General features: G+C 41.2%; 1 protein-coding gene across 2 annotated transcripts; it reads left to right on the top strand.

Annotated features, from left to right (window-relative positions):
- Positions 1 to 529: 529 nt before the first annotated feature.
- On the top strand, positions 530 to 11,959 carry sdc4 (syndecan 4). Of its 2 annotated transcripts, none has more exons than XM_076269313.1 (5): positions 530 to 750; positions 9,033 to 9,204; positions 9,361 to 9,392; positions 9,500 to 9,692; positions 9,888 to 11,959. In XM_076269313.1, exons 1-5 carry the CDS (start codon positions 697 to 699, stop codon positions 10,037 to 10,039), a joined length of 603 nt encoding a protein of 200 aa, XP_076125428.1. In that variant the 5' UTR covers positions 530 to 696; the 3' UTR covers positions 10,040 to 11,959. The 2 variants fall into 2 exon arrangements, with proteins under 2 accessions (XP_076125428.1, XP_076125429.1); XM_076269314.1 differs by having other exon boundaries at positions 531 to 750; positions 9,036 to 9,204.
- Positions 11,960 to 18,118: the final 6,159 nt, after the last annotated feature.

Raw genomic sequence — 18,118 nt, 5'->3', positions numbered from 1 at the left:
CTTGTTCCCTTTTTTGGAGGCGGGGGATAACATTTCCCGGAAAATTACGACAACGGAAAAAAATCCATGTTTTAGGTTGCGACAACAATTCCCTGGAAACATGAAAAAAAGTCTAGAAAGAGCTAGCCTACGTAGCTACTAGCTAGTTGCCTACATATTGATATCGTATTAGGCATATTTCATGTCACATTGTAGCCAATGGTCCACAATTTAGCTGCTTTCGTTAGACACATTTTATTTAGAGTTAGGCCTACCATTTGTAATAACTCGACCACTTAAACTGTTGTCAACACTATACCTAATTCCACTTTCAGATAAAGTGTAGTTAGTAAAAGTTAGTAAATCGATGGTCTGAATACTATAAATTCCATTCGGGATCAACCTGTTGCTGGATGGACAGTTGCTGCTTGTTGCTGGTGGTGAATTTCCCGGAACATGACGATTCGAAAATTACTGTCATTGGTCTAACGTCACATTTGGAGGCGGAGTCTGAGGTGCAAAGTCCTAGAAATCAATGCGTACTTCGACTTGACTGGTCAGTGACTCTATACGTGGATTCGGGGACGACAAGAGGACCTGTGAAGTTGTCAGCGAATTTCTGTAGAGCATAGTAACGTTGTTGAAACTGTTGTAAAACATCATCATATCATTACAAGAACAATACTAGTTGCCTTCGACGTTGTTAAGAGAAGAAAGATGCAAAAGCTGTTCCTTGTGTTGGTTTTAGTCGCTTCAGTCTGCTCTGAATCGGTGAGTAAATTAATATTCAACAGTCAGTCGTTAGCTTCTGGCTAACTGTCGATAGCTGAAAAACTAAAGTATTGTGTGTTACACATAGACTGTAAAAAATAGGTGTTACACAAGGTTGGTTTAACCAGTAATTCTCCTCTTGTTGTCTATGTTGAAGTTGGTGTTCTGTGACGGAATTCCTATGTGGGTTCATGCAAGCGAGTTTGACGTGATTTCTTCGCCTCTAGTTAGTAACTCTTCTGAGCACAATATGATGTGTTGAAGGATGCGATGAAAGTTAGATAACATTAACGTTAGCTACTGCTGCGCTAAGTTAAATTAGCTAACTTAAGGTAAACTAACAAATTGGTATATTGTTGATTCGATAATGTCCTTTCACGCCGAATGTCTTTGACACTTGATAGATTGTATCCTTTTATATGTTTCACTTGTTTGCTCACTCAACGTAGAAGTACTTGTCTTTATCCAGGGCTTACGTTTACTGTGTTATTGGGATATTAAGACTACCCATTGTAACTAGCCAGATAGCTATTGCAAAGGTTAATCCAATTCAGACAGATGGACTTGTAATACCATTGAGTAGTCACTCCAGTCTTAACCATGGTGGCACTGCATCACGTTTAGTCTAGTTCAAGTGTATGTTAAAGTGTCTGTTAAATATTTGTTTACCTGTTTTTATTTTAATTTTCTTTTTATATTGAAATGGGTATCTTGGGCTTATCATTTAAAGCTATAGGCTATGATGTAGTGTACAGGGTTGTCGACATTTACGTTTGAAATGGAGGCCTGTGTAAGTTGCAATCTCAGGCTTTTTTTTTTTTTTTTGCCCTGCCCCTCTTGTTTTGAGGAAAGTACACAATACGTTCTTGTAAAGGATTTGTACAGCCAACACTGTCGTCATTATGTAAACAAAATGTGAGAACATGATTTTAAGATCAGTTTCTCTGCAGATTGCAGAATCTCCATTTATTATTATTATTATTATTATTATTATTATTTTAGCACAAATGCTACTTGTTTATCAGTAAATAAATTGTGATACTACTGAGGTTTGAGGTTTACCACTTTTTTTTTTTAGCCCTACATGGCTGTACATCTAGAGTTCAGTAGGCCTGTGTGCTCATTTAGAAGCACCTGGGAGTGTCATGTCCCGTCACTGCTGATGCATTGTTTTCCTAATGGGAAAGAATCGCCATGTGCAGATGTCGGCGCTGCTTTGAATATGGGGGTGGGTCAAAATAGAATTGAATGGTAATAGACAGATGCCAGCCACCCAGTGTGAGTGGTGGTCGAGCAGCCAAACTCAGGAGCAGAATGCAAATGAACGTCATGGAGAGTTTACAGCACTCCACTCCTTGGCCTTGGAAAAGGGTGTAGGTTAGGTCTACCTCTCACTCCACCTCACTGTAGTGGCCCTCAGATCCTAATCTTTTGCTCAACACAAGCAGCAGATCTTATTACAGGCCTTCATACAGGTCAAATCCCCTGTGTCGTTTTTCACACTACTCAACGCTCAAGAGCAAATGGATTGAGATGCAATCTGTTGGATGGTTAATGGTGTGTCAACGCGATTCGATGGCCAAAACATGAGCGGCTTCTCCACTGGCTGCGAGCTGTGCCCGCGTTTCGGTCCGTCGGCCTGTCTGTCTGTGTGTGTTTCTGTTCATCTGCCAGTTTTGTAGATGGTAGCGCGACTGTTTTCCCAGCAACTTGGAAGGGCCAGTGGCCGTGGCTGACCAGCGTACATCAAAAGCTGCACACAGCTCGCTGAACTCTGAAGCACATCCCGTGCCAAGAGCAAGAGAGACTGCTACATTCCTCAAAATCATGCAGAAGCTGCTGCTCGTTCTTTCATTTAAAAAAAACAACTCCTTTTCTCTGCGTGCCCCCCCCCCCCCCCCCCCCCTCACTCCTTTTGCGTTTTCCTGTGGAATTTGACCCCTGCTGACCTTGACCGGCCCTCATTGGGATTTTGCACACATGGGCGGATTTAAATGGTCAGGGTTCTTTCGTTAGCCTCCTCCCAGGCCACTGGACAGAAGAATTGCATTCATTCGCCATGACCCACACTCTCGTTTGTCTCTTTGAACAGAATGTTTAGCCACCCTCTTTCAAATTAAGGATGCATTCACGCTTTCTACATGTTGTTAAAGTGACTTAGTGTTGTTGTACTCCATAATGTTTTAGGTACGTTTGTGGAATGGTAAAGATAAGACTTCCTTATTTGACTGACATGGATCGTTCTATTACATGGAATAGTTTAGTTCAGTGGAGCTAACTACTTGAACACGTAGGCCTAAGGCAATGCGTATCCACCAAATGGGCTTGTTATTTGGCCGGAACAGTTTCCAGAAGAGACTTTCAGCCGCCCAACCGACCACACTCCCTAATGAAAATATTTGTCCCCTTCTGAAAAATCTTGTAATTCTCGTCTCTCTATGTGTTGTGGGAATGTGTTTTTTCTGAATTAGGCTTGAGATCATTTGCACGAGAATGAGCCTGTGTCTGTTTTTTCTTCTGCTGTTTCTTGATGAGCTGAATTGAATGCCCAGTGAAAGGGCCACAGGGAGAACATGATAAATACTTTCACCAGGATGTAATAATGGTTTCTGCATTGCTGTCCACTGGGCTATAAAATCCCTTTTTGAGGATGGAATGTTGGCAGTGTGAGGGAGGGTTTTGATCTGCTTTTGGTAAAAAGATGTTAAGAATTTAATGCATTTACTCCGTCTTCCTCTGAATTGTCCTCAAGCTCATTAGCGGCATGTTAGTCTACCTTTTGAGCTTTTTCTGAATGGGCTGTTTTGTTTTGTGATTAGTATAATGTTTCTTAGATTTCCAGAAGACTTTTTTTTTTAAGTTCCCAAAAATGAGCTGTAGGGAAATGGCACACGTTTCAATAAAAATTAGCTTTTTGTAGACGGTGTTTTGTTCATTGTCAAGGAATGACAACCCAGTTTCCGGTCCTCTTAATTACATGGTGAACATGCCCCTGCTTTAACTTAGTTTTCAGTTGCTCTGCTGAAGCTGTTAGATCTTTGGTAAAAGTCTGAGTAGGCATTGTACATTGCCAACTTATTTTGAGTTTGTATTTCTAGTTCCCAATAGATGTAGGCTAACTTGACTTTTGTGATTTGGGAGGGGCGAACCCATGCCCCCAATGCATGTAGAGAAATGAAAGTCACTTCCTTGAACAACTGTACATGTGTTAAACAAAAGCTTTTGATGTGTGTGGTCTGATGCCATACTAAAGCTTTCTCAACCTAAAATATTGGCATATTTGCGCTATACGTATGGACACCATGTGTACAAAAAACGACTTTTGTAATACTCCCCTCAATGTCACTCTTTTTTGCACTTTGTTCTGAATCTAGAACTTTATGTAAAATCAGTGGACATACAGTACAAACTTTAATTCTGAGAACATCTTCCATCCTACAAAACACAATTTGATCAGCCTAGGAATACTACTTCTGAGATATGAAATCCAAACATGGTTTTCAAGATGAGCTGTTTTTGACAGTGTATTATATGATAATATATATTTATATGTATTTCCGTTAAGAATGTGCTTTGTGTAGGTTATGGTTCTATTTTCTGTGCTCTTTATAATGAAGACATGCCTCTACCTTAACTGGAGTTTTCAGCTGTTCTACTGAAGTTATTAGATGGTACCTAAGTGGGCTTTGCAAACTTGTTTTGAGTTTTTGTTACCAGTTTCCAATACATGTAACCTTCTTTACAGACAAGAAGGCCATAGTTGATGTTTGCCATTGAAATACAATGACATTTGTGTTGGGGAATCCCACGTCCCCCATGCTTGTAGAGAAATGACTTGTCACTGCCTTGAACAACTGCATATGTGTTAACCACGGGCTTTTGATGTGTGAGGTCTGATGCCGCACACACTTAAAGCTTAATCTCACAGTCTGCTGGTTGTGGTAGATCTGAAGGCAAATGTAGAGCTCTCAAACCCCTTTGTGAAATCCATATGTGAATTATGAGGTGGTTTGTGAAAGGAATCAAGATGGCTGAGCAAGGACTTTTTTTTTTTTTTCCTTGGTGGGTTTCCCCAGTGCTATTGCTCGACATTGCTTCTGCAAGAAACATGCCCCAGAAATTTCCCCTAAGATTTTCTTACTTAATTTTTTTTTTCACTTCATCTCTGACTAAGTCATTAAGGTAACAAAAGCAGTGTAAAGACTTTTAAAAAGGCCTTTGGTGATAGAGACTACATTCTGATGTGATACTCAAACCAGTATTATTGTTTTTGTTGGAGACCTCTGTGACACAGTTGTACTATACAATACCAATTGTTTGGCATGGTGGGACAATGACCTGGCCATTCAGGTTGATCAGAGCCATTGAGTATTGAAATACCCTCACTTAGAAGTGAGGAGCTTAATTAATGAAAGCCTGTGACGTACTCAAAGACATGAAAGAACTTCCCATGAAGTGGGCAGGGGTTGGTCTTCTGTTGCTGATCTTTCTGTCGGGAAATCACATTCCTCTGAGTCATCTATAGTGGGGATGGCTGATGTAGAAGCACTCTGGGACAGCATGGCTGTGCACACAGACGTCCGAAGTCTCATTTGGATGACTCATTTGTGTGCTTGCGTACGTGTATGTCTGGGTCAAGGGGGGGGATTGGTTACCATATCATTGGTTTGATACACATTCCTTCGAGGAGTTCTCCCACTCTTTCATATTTCAACATATCCACGTCAGCTAGGCTGAAATAACCGTATGACATTGTTGTTTTCAAACGTCAGTCTTTTGTGTCTGGAGAGTCCAACCTACCATGCCGTGCCATTGGGAGGCCCGTGGGGGTGAGAGTCGCTCAGGCAAGGCCAGATGAAAACCCTTGGCTATTTAAAGTCCCGGTGAAGGTGGATGGAATCTGGAGCGGTTTCAACCGTGTGTGTGTGGCTGCCTCACTCCAGCCAGCCAGCCAGCCTGTATGTATCTCAGGAGGACATGCATCCTACACTGAAGCAGGACTGTGCATCGCAAATCCGATTGGTTCAAGTGACACGGAACAAGAGCCAGGGTATTAATTACATGTGATCAGAAAGGACGTGGTCAATCTCATTGAGCCAGAGGACGACACACCGCAAGGACTTTCTACCCGTTGCCATGGGGTTATGATCAGGAATGTGATTTTTTTTTTTTTTTTTTGTTAGGCTGTAGGGGACCCAACAGTGGTTAAAAATCAATTACAAGTTGCGCTATAATTTCATGGCCATAATTTTGTTCATCAATTACTTGAACAGTTCTTCAATTCTCAGCATTCTTAGAAACAGTAGGGTTGATAGACCCTCACATGATTAAAACATTGCAAGAGGCAGACCCTCATGCATGGACTGATTGAGTCAATGGAACAGATGCTCGGCTATTTGCAAGCAGATGGGGGGGATTTAGCTCTTCTAGTCTGCCAGCCCTGGGTATGGCCGGGGTTTAGCCAGCCTCTTAATTTGCATGGACTCCAGGCAGCCAGTGCCACTACTCACTTCAATTTAATGAGCTGGGGGAGGGATGCCCATAGTTAGGGTTGTAACTTGTTTTATTTTTGCTGGCAGTGTCAAAGTGTTGTTACACTGGAACTGTCCTCAAAGGGTTTCACTAACTAACATGGCTTAGAGAGAAGGCCTGTTCTTTTACATGAAATGAAAATAAATGAAAAAAAAAAAAGATTTTGAAATTGAAAGCGTTTAACCGACCACAGAAGGGACTTTTTGTGCAGGGGGTGTTTGAACACAGGAAAAAAGAAAAACAACTTGAAAATCACAGTCTTACCCAAGATTGAGACCATTCCACTCTTAACCCAATTTTCATTGTGAAGATGTGTGCCTGTGTCTTTTCAATCAGCTCAGGCATGAGTTCGGTTTATATTGTTGTGAAAAATGCCTGAGAATGTGGGCTGTTTTCTTGTAATGACTGTCATCTGCCTTCACAAATTTCTGTGTGCAGTGTGGAAAAAGGTTTCAAACCGTTCTTGTTTCCTTTAGCTGTTGTCTCATAGCTCTGAAGCGTTTAGCTTTTTTTCCCCCCTCCAAACAAAATCACAAAACGATATGGAAAATCACAGAAGTTTAACTATGTGAGCTTAAGGTGTTGAAGCCAGCAAATTGAGTAAAGATTTTTTATATCCATTTCTTCTTCTTGTAAGTTCATGTTTGACTTTGATGTCAAATTTGATCGGTCTTGTGTTTAACAATTGGCATGAGAGCGGACCTCAGAGCTCCCGCTGTGTACATGTCAAGATCATTCCCCCAGCCCTGGGCTTTCATCATTCAGCTGGCTGCCAGTAAACCTGTCACGACAGGCTCTCTCCCCTGCACAGCCACTATATGGAGGAGTGGGTGGCTCACAATAAAATGGAGGGATTGCCAGAGGTGTGTGTGTGTGTGTGTGTGTGCGCATTGAGAAAGAGAAAGAGATGGCTGCTGGCTTTGACTTGTTGGAGCAAGATGGAGTACTGAGTTAAGCTTTGGAAAGTCCCCAGCCTTGAGCTCCATCAAATGTGTCTGATATGTTGCATTGCATATGTTGATGTATAGCCTAGTCATTTTTCAGCACAGCACCACAGAACTGTAGTGTTTTTTATTATTTATTTATTTTGATGGTGCTAGAGTGGTTGCAGTTTTGATTCTGGAGCAGTTTTTTCACCACTTGGTTCAAAGTATGTGGAAGCTCGCTGCTGTGGCAACAGGGCAAATAAAATGGCCTCCTGTTCCGTTCTGTTCTGTTCCAGCTCCTGTTCTGGAACAATGGCATTCTCTGAGCACTCCCTTAAGTCGAATGCAACCTAAAGAGACAGAGAGAGAGAGAGAGGATTAACTTCCATCTAGCCAATTTGAAACAAAGCATTTTGGCCCAATTAAATCAGTGGAAGTCTTTGCCTCCAGCATTGAATTTTGTTGCCAGCTCCTGATAAAGGAAGCCTATGCATAATCACTCCAATGAGATCTTGAGTAATGTGGTAGGCCTACTCTAAAGGTCACACCGACGATAGAATTTTATACTAGATTTGAAAGGGAAGTGGTTCACCACAATTAACAGACTTTTTTTCTTCTTTTTAAATGGTTCCCCTGTCTAATGTTCTCTTTAACTTGGTAAGAAAAGGATTGGGCTTTTTATGTAGGGAGCAGACCACCTGGCTGAGGGTATTTGAAGGCATTGAGTTGCATTTCTCCTGAACCAGCCTTGAGCAACCATCCAGAACTGATAAAAAAAAAAAAAAACTCTCCCCTTCACACTCCCTTGGCAGTCCAGCCAAAGCTCAACAATGAATAATGCATGACTGTTTCTTTAATCGTAGACGAGGCCACAGCCAAGCCAGGTGTTACCTAAGCACATGCCTGCGTCTGGTGTCGGCTCTGCAATCAGTAAAACCCCAGCACAACGATGATATCTGACCAGGGCGCGGCTTTGTCTGCCAGAGACTTTAACCCAAACATGCCTGGCTCCGACTTTGCTGCGAGAATGTTACATTTTTACACCTCAGGGCTAGTGGCCTCACTCTGTGTCCATACGAGTGCATGTTTCAGCTTCCTCAGGCCAATGGATGGTTGATAATTGGATCAGGCCATCAAATTGTCTTTGTTTAATCTCATTGACTGTGCCTACTTGGCAAAGGGCAATGAAGTTAAATGGTGATAATATGATTAGCAAGGGTAATGTCTTTCGATTACATTAAGCTCTGCCTTGTGATGACTGTGGATATGGGCAGAGAACCATTACTTAAATGCCCCTCCACCACCACCACCTCCTCCATGTTTGTTTTCAGGGGTATGTAAAGGGTAAAAGGTCAATACAAATGGTCAACAAAACCAGATCAGTGGAGGTGTAATGTGTCTATTTCTCTGAAATTAGCTGCGACTGCCGTGTGTCTTTGTTCATGTGGCTGTGCTATCAGCCACCTCCTGTCTTGCCTTCCCGTCCGATAAGATCGCCCAAAGGTTACTAGCTTCCTCGTCTGGTTTGACCTTTTGAAGACACTTTCCTCTTTTTTTTTTTTTTGGTCTGGAGTTGAGTCTCTCACCACCACTGTCTTTTAAAGCCAGGATGCTTGTAAAGTAGGCGTGCTGGATCAGTTGTCCTCTTTGCTCTCGCTTCATTAAAAAAGACCTATGTGAAACCAAATACATGGGAAATAGTTTCCCTATTATGTAGCAACCTTGCTATTGTGAAATGTCTGCCCTGAACTCATTGTCTTGCCTTGTTAGCGTGCCAGCCCTAAAAGTGTTGTTTTTCTCACTTGTCTGTTTGTTTCCGCTCAGCAGGTGAGAGAGACTGAGACGTGGATGCCCATGAAGGCTAAGCAGTCTCATGAGGACCTGGTGTCGTCTGGTGACTCCCAGAATGGTTCCGACTTCGAGATCACCAGTGATGATGAGGATGATGAAGATTCATACTTCGACGATGACGACTTTTCAGGCTCTGGCGATGAAGGTCAGTTTATGAATGATAATAATACATTTTATTTAATTTTATTTAATTTCATTTAGGTATGTTATACTTCTAAAGTTTTTGCAATAGGATATACCTCATGTGACTGTTCACCTTTCATTGTGTCTAATACTGTTGTTTTCTCCCTGACTTCTACAGAGTCCTTCAAAGAGACTGTGCCAACACCTAAGGTATTACTAATTCCGTTTGCTTACCATCACTCATTTAATGAACAAGGTCTATTAGAACTGCTTGTGTCTGGAGCCACGTGTAACACGTGTTAATTTCTCCCCACTAGCCAAACCTCATCGACAACAGGATCCCAGAGCAGGGAGACTCAGAGAAGCCATGGCCCACCGTGAACGAGAACGACATTGTCGCCGAGAACGAGGTCGGCGTGCGCTCATCAGGGTTCGACGAGCACCCCCCCAACGTGCTAATGTCCCAGTCGGAAGACGATAAATTCTTTCACAGGATTGAAGTGATTGCAGGTAAGACTCCTTCCCCACACAACAACACCACAACTCGATGCGCCATTACGTAAATCCCTCAAGCATGCCATGTAAGAATGCTGTGCTAGCGCTAGCCAATGTCTTTCATAATTGTAGCTGCATGCCGTGCCTGTGCACTGTTTACAACTTCCCTGTTGGCTCGCCTGAATGGATGTTGATGTCTTTCTGTTCCAGCCCTGATTGCTGGCGGTGCAGTGGGTCTGCTCTTCTCTGTGCTCCTCATTCTCCTGCTCGTCTATCGCATGAAGAAGAAAGATGAGGGCAGCTACGACCTGGGCAAGAAGCCCATCTACACGAAAGCCGCCACCATGGAGATCTACGCCTAAATGTCGGGGAGTGGAGTGCCTCTGCAGCCCCCCCTTTCCTCACAGTGCCTCTGAAACTCAGCCGCTAAGCTCTCTCTCTCTCTCTGTATTTCTCTCTCTCTCTATTCCTGGACTGCCTCACACCTGATCCTCCATACTACCACAAAAGCCAGAGAGAGAGAAGGAGAGGTAAAACTCTGAAAATTGAAAGAAAGATGGGACTATAAAAAAAAATACTCTCTCCTCAGTCATGCCATTGGAATGGGATGAGATGTGCCCCAATCAGTGGGTCTTGCAACTAGGGGGCCATGTTCCATTTTTTTTTAATTAACATCATGAGAAGGCAATTAGGAGAGGTGTTGCCAAACATCAAATATTTGTTTCTTTTGTTTCCTTTTAATTAATTTAAATATGTAATATCTCCACCCAAAGTGAAATGCTTAATGTCCTTACCTGCACTGGAATTCAATACGATACATCTATCAGTGTGCATGCCCCTCTGGCCTCTGGAGGTGTTTTTTGTTTCGTTCGTTTTTAAGCTATAACACTAAAGGTTGTAATGCGGTGCTCGGTCTGTGATGCGGTACAGAGATCATCGGTAAAGTTATTTATTTTCTCCCCTCCAATCATCCACACCTGTCCTCATATCCGTCATGGTGCTACAGGAGTTGATGTTACTGTGGCATTTATGCGTTTCTTTCTTTTTGTTTTTGTTAAGTTTCTTATTTTGGATGAATCCCTGTGTACGATGACTGATGTGATTATCTCAATTTTATCTTTTTTAAGCTAAGGTTAAAAATCAGTGGTTCGAAAAAGAATATGCAGTGCGTTAATATGAAATAAAATCCGTTGGTACTATGTGCTCTGGCTATCATGTAGCAGAGGGACTCAAAGGAAAAAGCTGCTTTAGGTCTAAGGGGGAGGAGCTCGGCCTCAGTCTCGGTACAAGGGAGTGGTTGTGTGTGTGTGTGTGTGTGTGTGTGTGTGTGTGTGTGTGTGTGTGACATGAAAAAGACATCACATATACTCAAAAGCGGTGTTCTATCTGCTGATTGCCATGCCCAATCGCATAGGCTCTCTGGATGCAGCTGTCTTTGTCAGCAAAGCCATTTTAAACAGGTACATGTTTGCTGTTGATGACTCACATTCTCTGCACATGAACTTTGAACTTCCAGGGATTTGTAAATAGCCATCAAAATAAAGTCAAAAAGAAAAAAAAATGGGTACTTGGCCATTTTGTGGCAGACTGTTAGTAACCAAATATTTAAATGCCAAATGTTTTATGTTTTTTTTTTTTTTTCCACCCATGACCCTCCTCCCTCCCCAGTTTTACAACAATACTGCTTATATAGACACAATAAAGAAATAAACTGCACAATGTATAGTTTCTTCCGAAACTCAGTGGGACACATTTTCAAAATGAATGACCAATTCTAGTACTAACGTTTCTTTGTCTGCGTTCAGTGTTCTGGTAGATAACATGTTTCAGGTTTTTTATGTATTAATTTTACTGTCATATTTTATTGCCTTCTTTCAGGTTGGGGCTTTTCCCCTCTAAGCTGTTGTATATGTGTTTTTTTTTTTTTTTTTTGATGTTTTTTTATTTTTATATATATATATATATATATATATATAATTATACACTAGTTTTAAGATTTCTGAAGCAAATAGTTTTGAAGCAGTTTTTTATTTTGTAAGAGTTTCTATTCCTTTTAGATATTTTTGAGCGGTATATATTTATGTTTTGTAGAAGGATTGCTATGTAATTGTTCAGGGGAAGAGGATTGAGCCATGTGTCATTAGCATGGGGAAAATAAATCTGCTGCTTTTCGTCATAACAAGAGATGTGAATCACCAATCGAGTGGAGGAGTCAATGAATCATTGATTTCTGCATGCAGATTCTGATCTGTTTGGAAATAAAGCTATTTTTATGCACACAAGTTGAACCTCTTAAGTGTCTCTTTTTTTTTTAAAAGGTAACAATTTCTTCACTTTTGATGTAAGTTTTTAATGGGCAACTAGTTGGTATCATTTTCAAATGTATTTTTATGGTATATGGGCATGTGAAAGACCGATAAAGGCACATTTTTGCCACCAGCCACCTAAGCTATGCACTACGTAGCTCTAGGACAGCACGTCCTCCTAAAATGTAAGAGGATGGAATGCTTTCACAGCCAGACAATGCAGCTATCTTATAAAGCAGTGGTTCTGTTCTCAAAGTGAAGTCCGTGACACCAAACCCAAAGCTTCTGCAAAACCATTTGCTTTAGTCGTGCTTTATTGTTTTTAAAACATAAATCTCTACTTGACATGACATTTTACACCAATAAAACAACAAAATTGAGTCTGCTGCCCACCTACACCGACATTTAACTGATGTGAATCACTTCACTCAGGTCATGATAAACCGTCCCTAAGAAATGCAGAAATGTTTAAAAATTAGTCAGTCCACATTGGCAAGTGATGCAAAATCCAGAGTTGACAAAAAAAAAAAGAAAACAATATACCTGCCAGAAAACATCCAAAAGTGAATCTGGCCACAACTTCACAGTATACGAATAACATCTAAGTATACCAATGCAAGTAAGCATGCTTATAATTGTTATGATTATGAGGGGGATCCTCAGAAATATCCTTCCCCACAGTGGTCCTTGCCACCAGAAAGTTAAGCTTAATTCTCAAAAAGAATTTCAAGTTTTTGCCTGAAATTGCACTGTGCGTATTTACAAGGGCATTGTTCCCACCTCCTTTGGGCCCTATCAAATGTTGGACCTCTGAGAACCTCTAGTTTTCGTAGGAAACAGTCACAATAAATGTGTGATGTACTCACAAAGAGTTACAGAGGCTAGAATAAAGTTTTTTCTTTCTGCCGGATTACAAGCATCTCTGAACTGACCACATTTCAGCCCTCTAGGTCTCTTGATATCCCTTAGAAACACAACTGAGCCCTAGCACCAGGTCTTGTGAAATTGTGTGCAATATAGAATCAATATAGATCTATATAGAATGAAAATATGAGTGCTTTAGACTATTATTTGCCAAGGTATGCCCATGCGTTTTGTAAAATGCCTATGGATACTCCCCATAGGACTTTTTGTTATCCAAAATGCATACTGACAATCAAATGCTTACTGCACATGAACCCCTTTGTGTAGAAGCATAATCCTGGTCTCAAATGAAAGGTAACACTTTGAGGTTTAATGCTTGTATTTGGATTATACTTCAGGGGTTCTGATATGGAATGACTACACTAAATATGGAATGATTACAAAAATGTCTCTATTTTTGCATTTACTTTGTTGGTTCAATGAGTGTGTATAAGATAGACTATACATCTGTACAACTAATATTAGATAACACAACATGAAGATTCAATTTCTATGGATTCCTGTGAATATTTCAGTACCCAATATGTTGCATCTACTTATTGTGCTGCAGCTACACTGCAGCCAGAAGTCAGGGTAGCACCAAAAGTGGAAGGGGGGAGGGGGGCATTTTGGATCAAATTTAATTGAGACATAACAAGATTCATCTGAGAATGTAAAGCACTATACAGATTGTACATGAAAAAAGTTGTCATTTTTGGATTCCCAAGAGTCAACGCTTTGAAATGGTGTATAACATTACTATGCTACATAGCAATATGGTGCATACAATCAGGGGCGTAGATTTGCGTGGGGACCGAAGGACGTGTCCACACCAATGTAAAATTACGACTGAAATGTCCCCACCAATATTCAGGTTGAAATGGGGGGGAAAGCGCTCACATGCGCTACACAAAGAGTTAAATCATTTCTCACTTCAGTGCTGCGGATCATCTCGTATAGATCTTGTAATGTACAGTAGCCTATAAGAGTAAATCGCGCTGATTTGAAGTTACCTATAATAACTACCAGTGAGCCGCAGTCTCCTGCGCAGCATGCAGCGCTTCAGCTTTACTTCACTAAGCATGAAGTGCGTCCAAATTCACCCATTCTTCTCTGTTGAACTCCTCGAGAAGTAGGCTACTCATCACACATGTGTCACATGAAAGAGCCTTTTCTCAGCTTTTAAACGGTGCTAGCTAGCCACTGTTTGCTGTGATAAACAGTTCGCGAGAAAAATAACTTCAAGAGATTTAATAATTATTCTCTGCGCCCATCTCCACATCCATTCGTCTCGGTGGAATATCGTAGGCCTACACACTCTTCACACAACACATGACAAACCATATATCAGAATAAACAGCAGACCTTACCGAACACAAGGTAATGTATTCCCGTAGTTAGCTGTTCCAGAGTAATCCGGTTTTGAAATAAATTATAGCAAAATTCAACATGGTCTTTCGGCTGCATTTCTTAAAACTGAGCTGTGTTTACATCGCCTAGATATCTGTAAATATTAGAATCAAAGAATATACAGGCAGCTCACGGTTAAGTTTGTCAATGTAGCCTTAATGATTTCTTTTCACAAAATGCTAAGCATGCATGTATTTAAGTTTCTTAAAACTGAGCTGTGCTTAAATGGGCATGATTTCATAACAGACCAAATAGAAAATAAATGTTAAATATAGCCTACATATCTGTACATATTAAAATCAGATTATGTAGGCTACACAGTGTAGTTAGATCAAGTTGGACAGTAGCACATTTTAATCATGGATAGTAGTTGGACAGTAGCACATTTTAATAATTTTAGTGGCTGGTGAAAGAGTTGAGTGTTTTTTTTTTTTCGGGGGGGTAGTGTCCCCACCAAAGCTCAGACCAAACCTACGCCCTTGCATACAATTGATTTAGAATGTTGGGGGGAGGTGGGGGAGGGGGGTAACCGTCCCGCCGGCAGGACACTGAAAGTTATGTGGTTAATTAAAGATCCCCTGGTCTAAAGACACCAGTTAGCATGGAAGTGGTACTTTTCCAGCGCTTGTGTGGCTGTTAAGATTCCATTTTTTTCATGCTTTTTAGGTAGTTGGCTTGCTAGTTTTAGACCACAACTCCTTACTAGGCCTACTGCTGCTGAAAGTAACTTGAACATGCAAATAAATAAACACTGCCGAAATTGAATAGCAAAATTTATTTTGATGGCATTCAAGGCATAACATGTTGAATTTGTATCTGGATAAAACAGAAGTGTTGCTTATGCTAAGAGCATTTAAAACTAAACTGTTCAATATGGCAGTTATTCATTCTCTCTAAAGAACAGATCCTGGTTTTCTTGTTGCTATCTATCTCCTGTAAAATGTCTGGACTTGCATTTTGTGTATTTTATAAATGTCAGCTACTTTATGTAGGCCACCATACACAAAACTGTCAGGTAAAAGTTGAATGGTGGAGATTTACTGAAATATTTCTAAATGAATTATACATTTCTGCAGAAACATCACCTTGTCCTGTTTTCTGGAAGCTAGTTTTACTCTGAATAATGGATGAAAGTAGTCATCAGCGTTAGCTGTAACTTGGGAATAACCCCACCCTGTATTGAGACGTGTGCGCAAAGATCCACAAAGGAACAAAAAGCCAGCGTGCCATGGCCTGTCTCTGCACCTGAGCTGTCTTAACCAGCAGTAGCCACGCTAAACAGCTACGTCTTCACCCCACTCATACAGTAGTCAGACTTCTCCCCTGTCTGCTACCTGTACCTGTTACCTTTGACACTGTAATGCTGAGGAGCGGTCCACGTTCACAATTACTCTAGACATCAATATTGCTATGCAGTAATTTAAGCCTCCTCACTACTTGTCAAATGTCAAAGCCACAGGTGTCTGAAACAAGGACAAACGCTCAGGTTACATAATGGCGTGCTATGAGTAAAGGGTTTACATTATATCTCACTATGGGGTGAGGAACAGGCCGTGTGTTTATGTCCCGCATATGGTGGTTGTCAGGTCAGTAGGTTTCATGGTTAACATGATGACTTTGTAGTCAGGTACCACTTAGACCCAAAATACCTCACAGGGCCCATCCACACCGTCACCCATCTCCAGATATTCACTTGTACCAAGACCTGCGCCAGGCTATAGTCATATCCCTGATGTGTTGGTTCCTGAGGTTGTGTGTGTGCATGTGTGTGTGTGTCACTATGGAATCCTCACATATTAGTGAGACAGGTGGCAAGTGTGACTCTGTAGGAGTGTCCGGTTCAGCCCTGCCCCACCTTCAGACTCCTCCACCAATGTACACATTCAAACTTCAACCTCGATATAGAGAACCTGATCAGCAGGTCAGTGTGGGCAACATAAGGAGGATAACTATAAATACATTTTTTTTAAAATGATTGAATGACATAGAATTTACAATGGTCATTTAAATGCTGTGTGTTCAGTTACCCCAGAGAAGGAGTAAAAATGATTTTCACATCCCCAACTATAAGAGTCTGCCATGCCCCCTTCAGCAACAAGCGTCATACAGTTTTTCTGTCAGCAGCATGTTTCTGGATAATGGCCATGACTTGTCACCTGCAGGCTCCTCTGACACACAGCTCCCGGTAGCACTGTAGTGCTTCAGCACACCGAGCCTATGACGCATCGCTCACAACACTTGGAGTTCCAGAAACATATGGCTGGAGGCTGTGGCTGGAAATGGGACTAGGGCACAGAGTCATCAGCTCTCCCCTCAGCTGAACTGGGGAGGGGAACCATGCATCAGGACCAGACTGGATTGAGCTGTCTGAGTGATCTTAGATGGTTTTCCACTGTGCATTTAATTCACTGCTGGTTTTAGAGCCGCCACTTGAGAATAGTCCAGCTTCTCCTCACACCAGCCATTCTATCCTATGTGTATTTATGCATATGGTTCAATATCTAGACAGATAGATAGATAGATACTTTATTGATCCCCAAGGGGATATCTCATACTGTATAAACCAAAAGTCAAGGCCCCCTGCTGACTGGTCCTTTAGATGTGAAGAATAGTCTCTTGGTGGACCACATCAAATTCCCATCACATTATTCACTTTGCATAGCCACCAGGAGACCGCACTGGAAACACTGTGAAGATTTGCCTTCACTTATGTGACCATTGTCTTCCGCCACTGCATACTGTAGACTCATCGCATAGATTTTCTTTTTGGTCTTGTGTTGTCTTGCCCTGTGTGTGCTCTGCTTGTGTTGACTTTGTGAAGTGACCTTGAGTTTGAGAAAGGCGCTATATAAATAAAACATATTATTATTGTTGTTATTAAAGCAACCAAGGAGGTTAATGCAGTAGATGCACCGACTCAAACACTGAATGATGCAGTATAACACGGTTTATGGCTAAAAAATACACCGGCAAATGCACTCTCAGTTCAGTCCATTGTCCCACAAGGTGATTTTCTGTCTTATCTCAGACAATACAGACCATTAGGCAGGGTTTAAATGACTTACAGAAGTTGAAATATTTAAAGGTGCTACGTAAATGAAAAATCATTGCTTTTGCAGTCAGTACTCAGCATGACACAGTGGAAATTATGGTTATAACTCCAAGGCTCATATTCTTCAGATGTTCATTCATTTCCACTGAATGTATAAAAAATATCACCTTGCCTGGTTTATCTCCTTTTCAAAGGATTAGAAGGATTCATTGTGGTGTCATGTCTTATTTGCAGTAAAAACAACATTGCTTTAGTTAATGATGTAAAGGGAAATTTTAATGGGGATTTCCTGGTTCTATTTACAAAGTGCCATGGTGTTAGCTTACATGAATACCCCAGTGTTTCGATAAGGAAGTAAGTTGAAGTTCACCTTTGTTTCAGAGACCAGATAAGTTGGTTAGACCATGGTCGATAAACTGGGATTTTTTTAATGAATAGATTCACAGTTGTTTTTTTCCCGTAGCATATCTCCCCCTCCCTTCTCTCTCTCTCTCTCTCTCTCTCTCTCTCTCTGTCTCTCTCTCTCACACACACACCCTACAAGCAACTTTATACAAGCAGCTGCATCAAATACTCAACCCTTCATTCTCTCTCTCTCTCTCTCTCTCTCTCTCTCTGTTTTTCTCTCTCAATTTTCAACTCAATAGAGCTTTGGTATGACAAAAATACAATTTGTGTTGCTAAAGCATTTGTTATTGTACAGGTAATTTCTCTCTCTCTCTCTCTCTCTCTCTCTCTCTCTCTCTCTCTCTCTCTCTCTCCCTCTTCCC

This window comes from Alosa pseudoharengus, unplaced genomic scaffold, assembly GCF_046254945.1.
Source record: "Alosa pseudoharengus isolate Yale_2024_CS ecotype anadromous, Long Island Sound unplaced genomic scaffold, YU_APseudo_1.1 YU_APseudo_1.1_scf_5, whole genome shotgun sequence".
Classification (NCBI taxonomy): Eukaryota; Metazoa; Chordata; class Actinopteri; order Clupeiformes; family Clupeidae; genus Alosa; species Alosa pseudoharengus.
The sequence above is the reverse complement of the archived record's forward strand: the minus strand, read 5'-3'. Positions and strand labels throughout refer to the sequence as shown.

What these genes read in the sequence shown, in the direction of transcription:
- sdc4 (XM_076269313.1), top strand. Translation starts at nt 697, where the DNA reads ATGCAAAAGCTGTTCCTTGTGTTGGTTTTAGTCGCTTCAGTCTGCTCT. An exon ending in CTTCAGTCTGCTCTGAATCG is followed by an intron (nt 751 to 9,032) that starts GTGAGTAAATTA and finishes GTTTCCGCTCAG; the next exon opens with CAGGTGAGAGAGACTGAGAC. An exon ending in CAGGATTGAAGTGATTGCAG is followed by an intron (nt 9,693 to 9,887) that starts GTAAGACTCCTT and finishes TTTCTGTTCCAG; the next exon opens with CCCTGATTGCTGGCGGTGCA.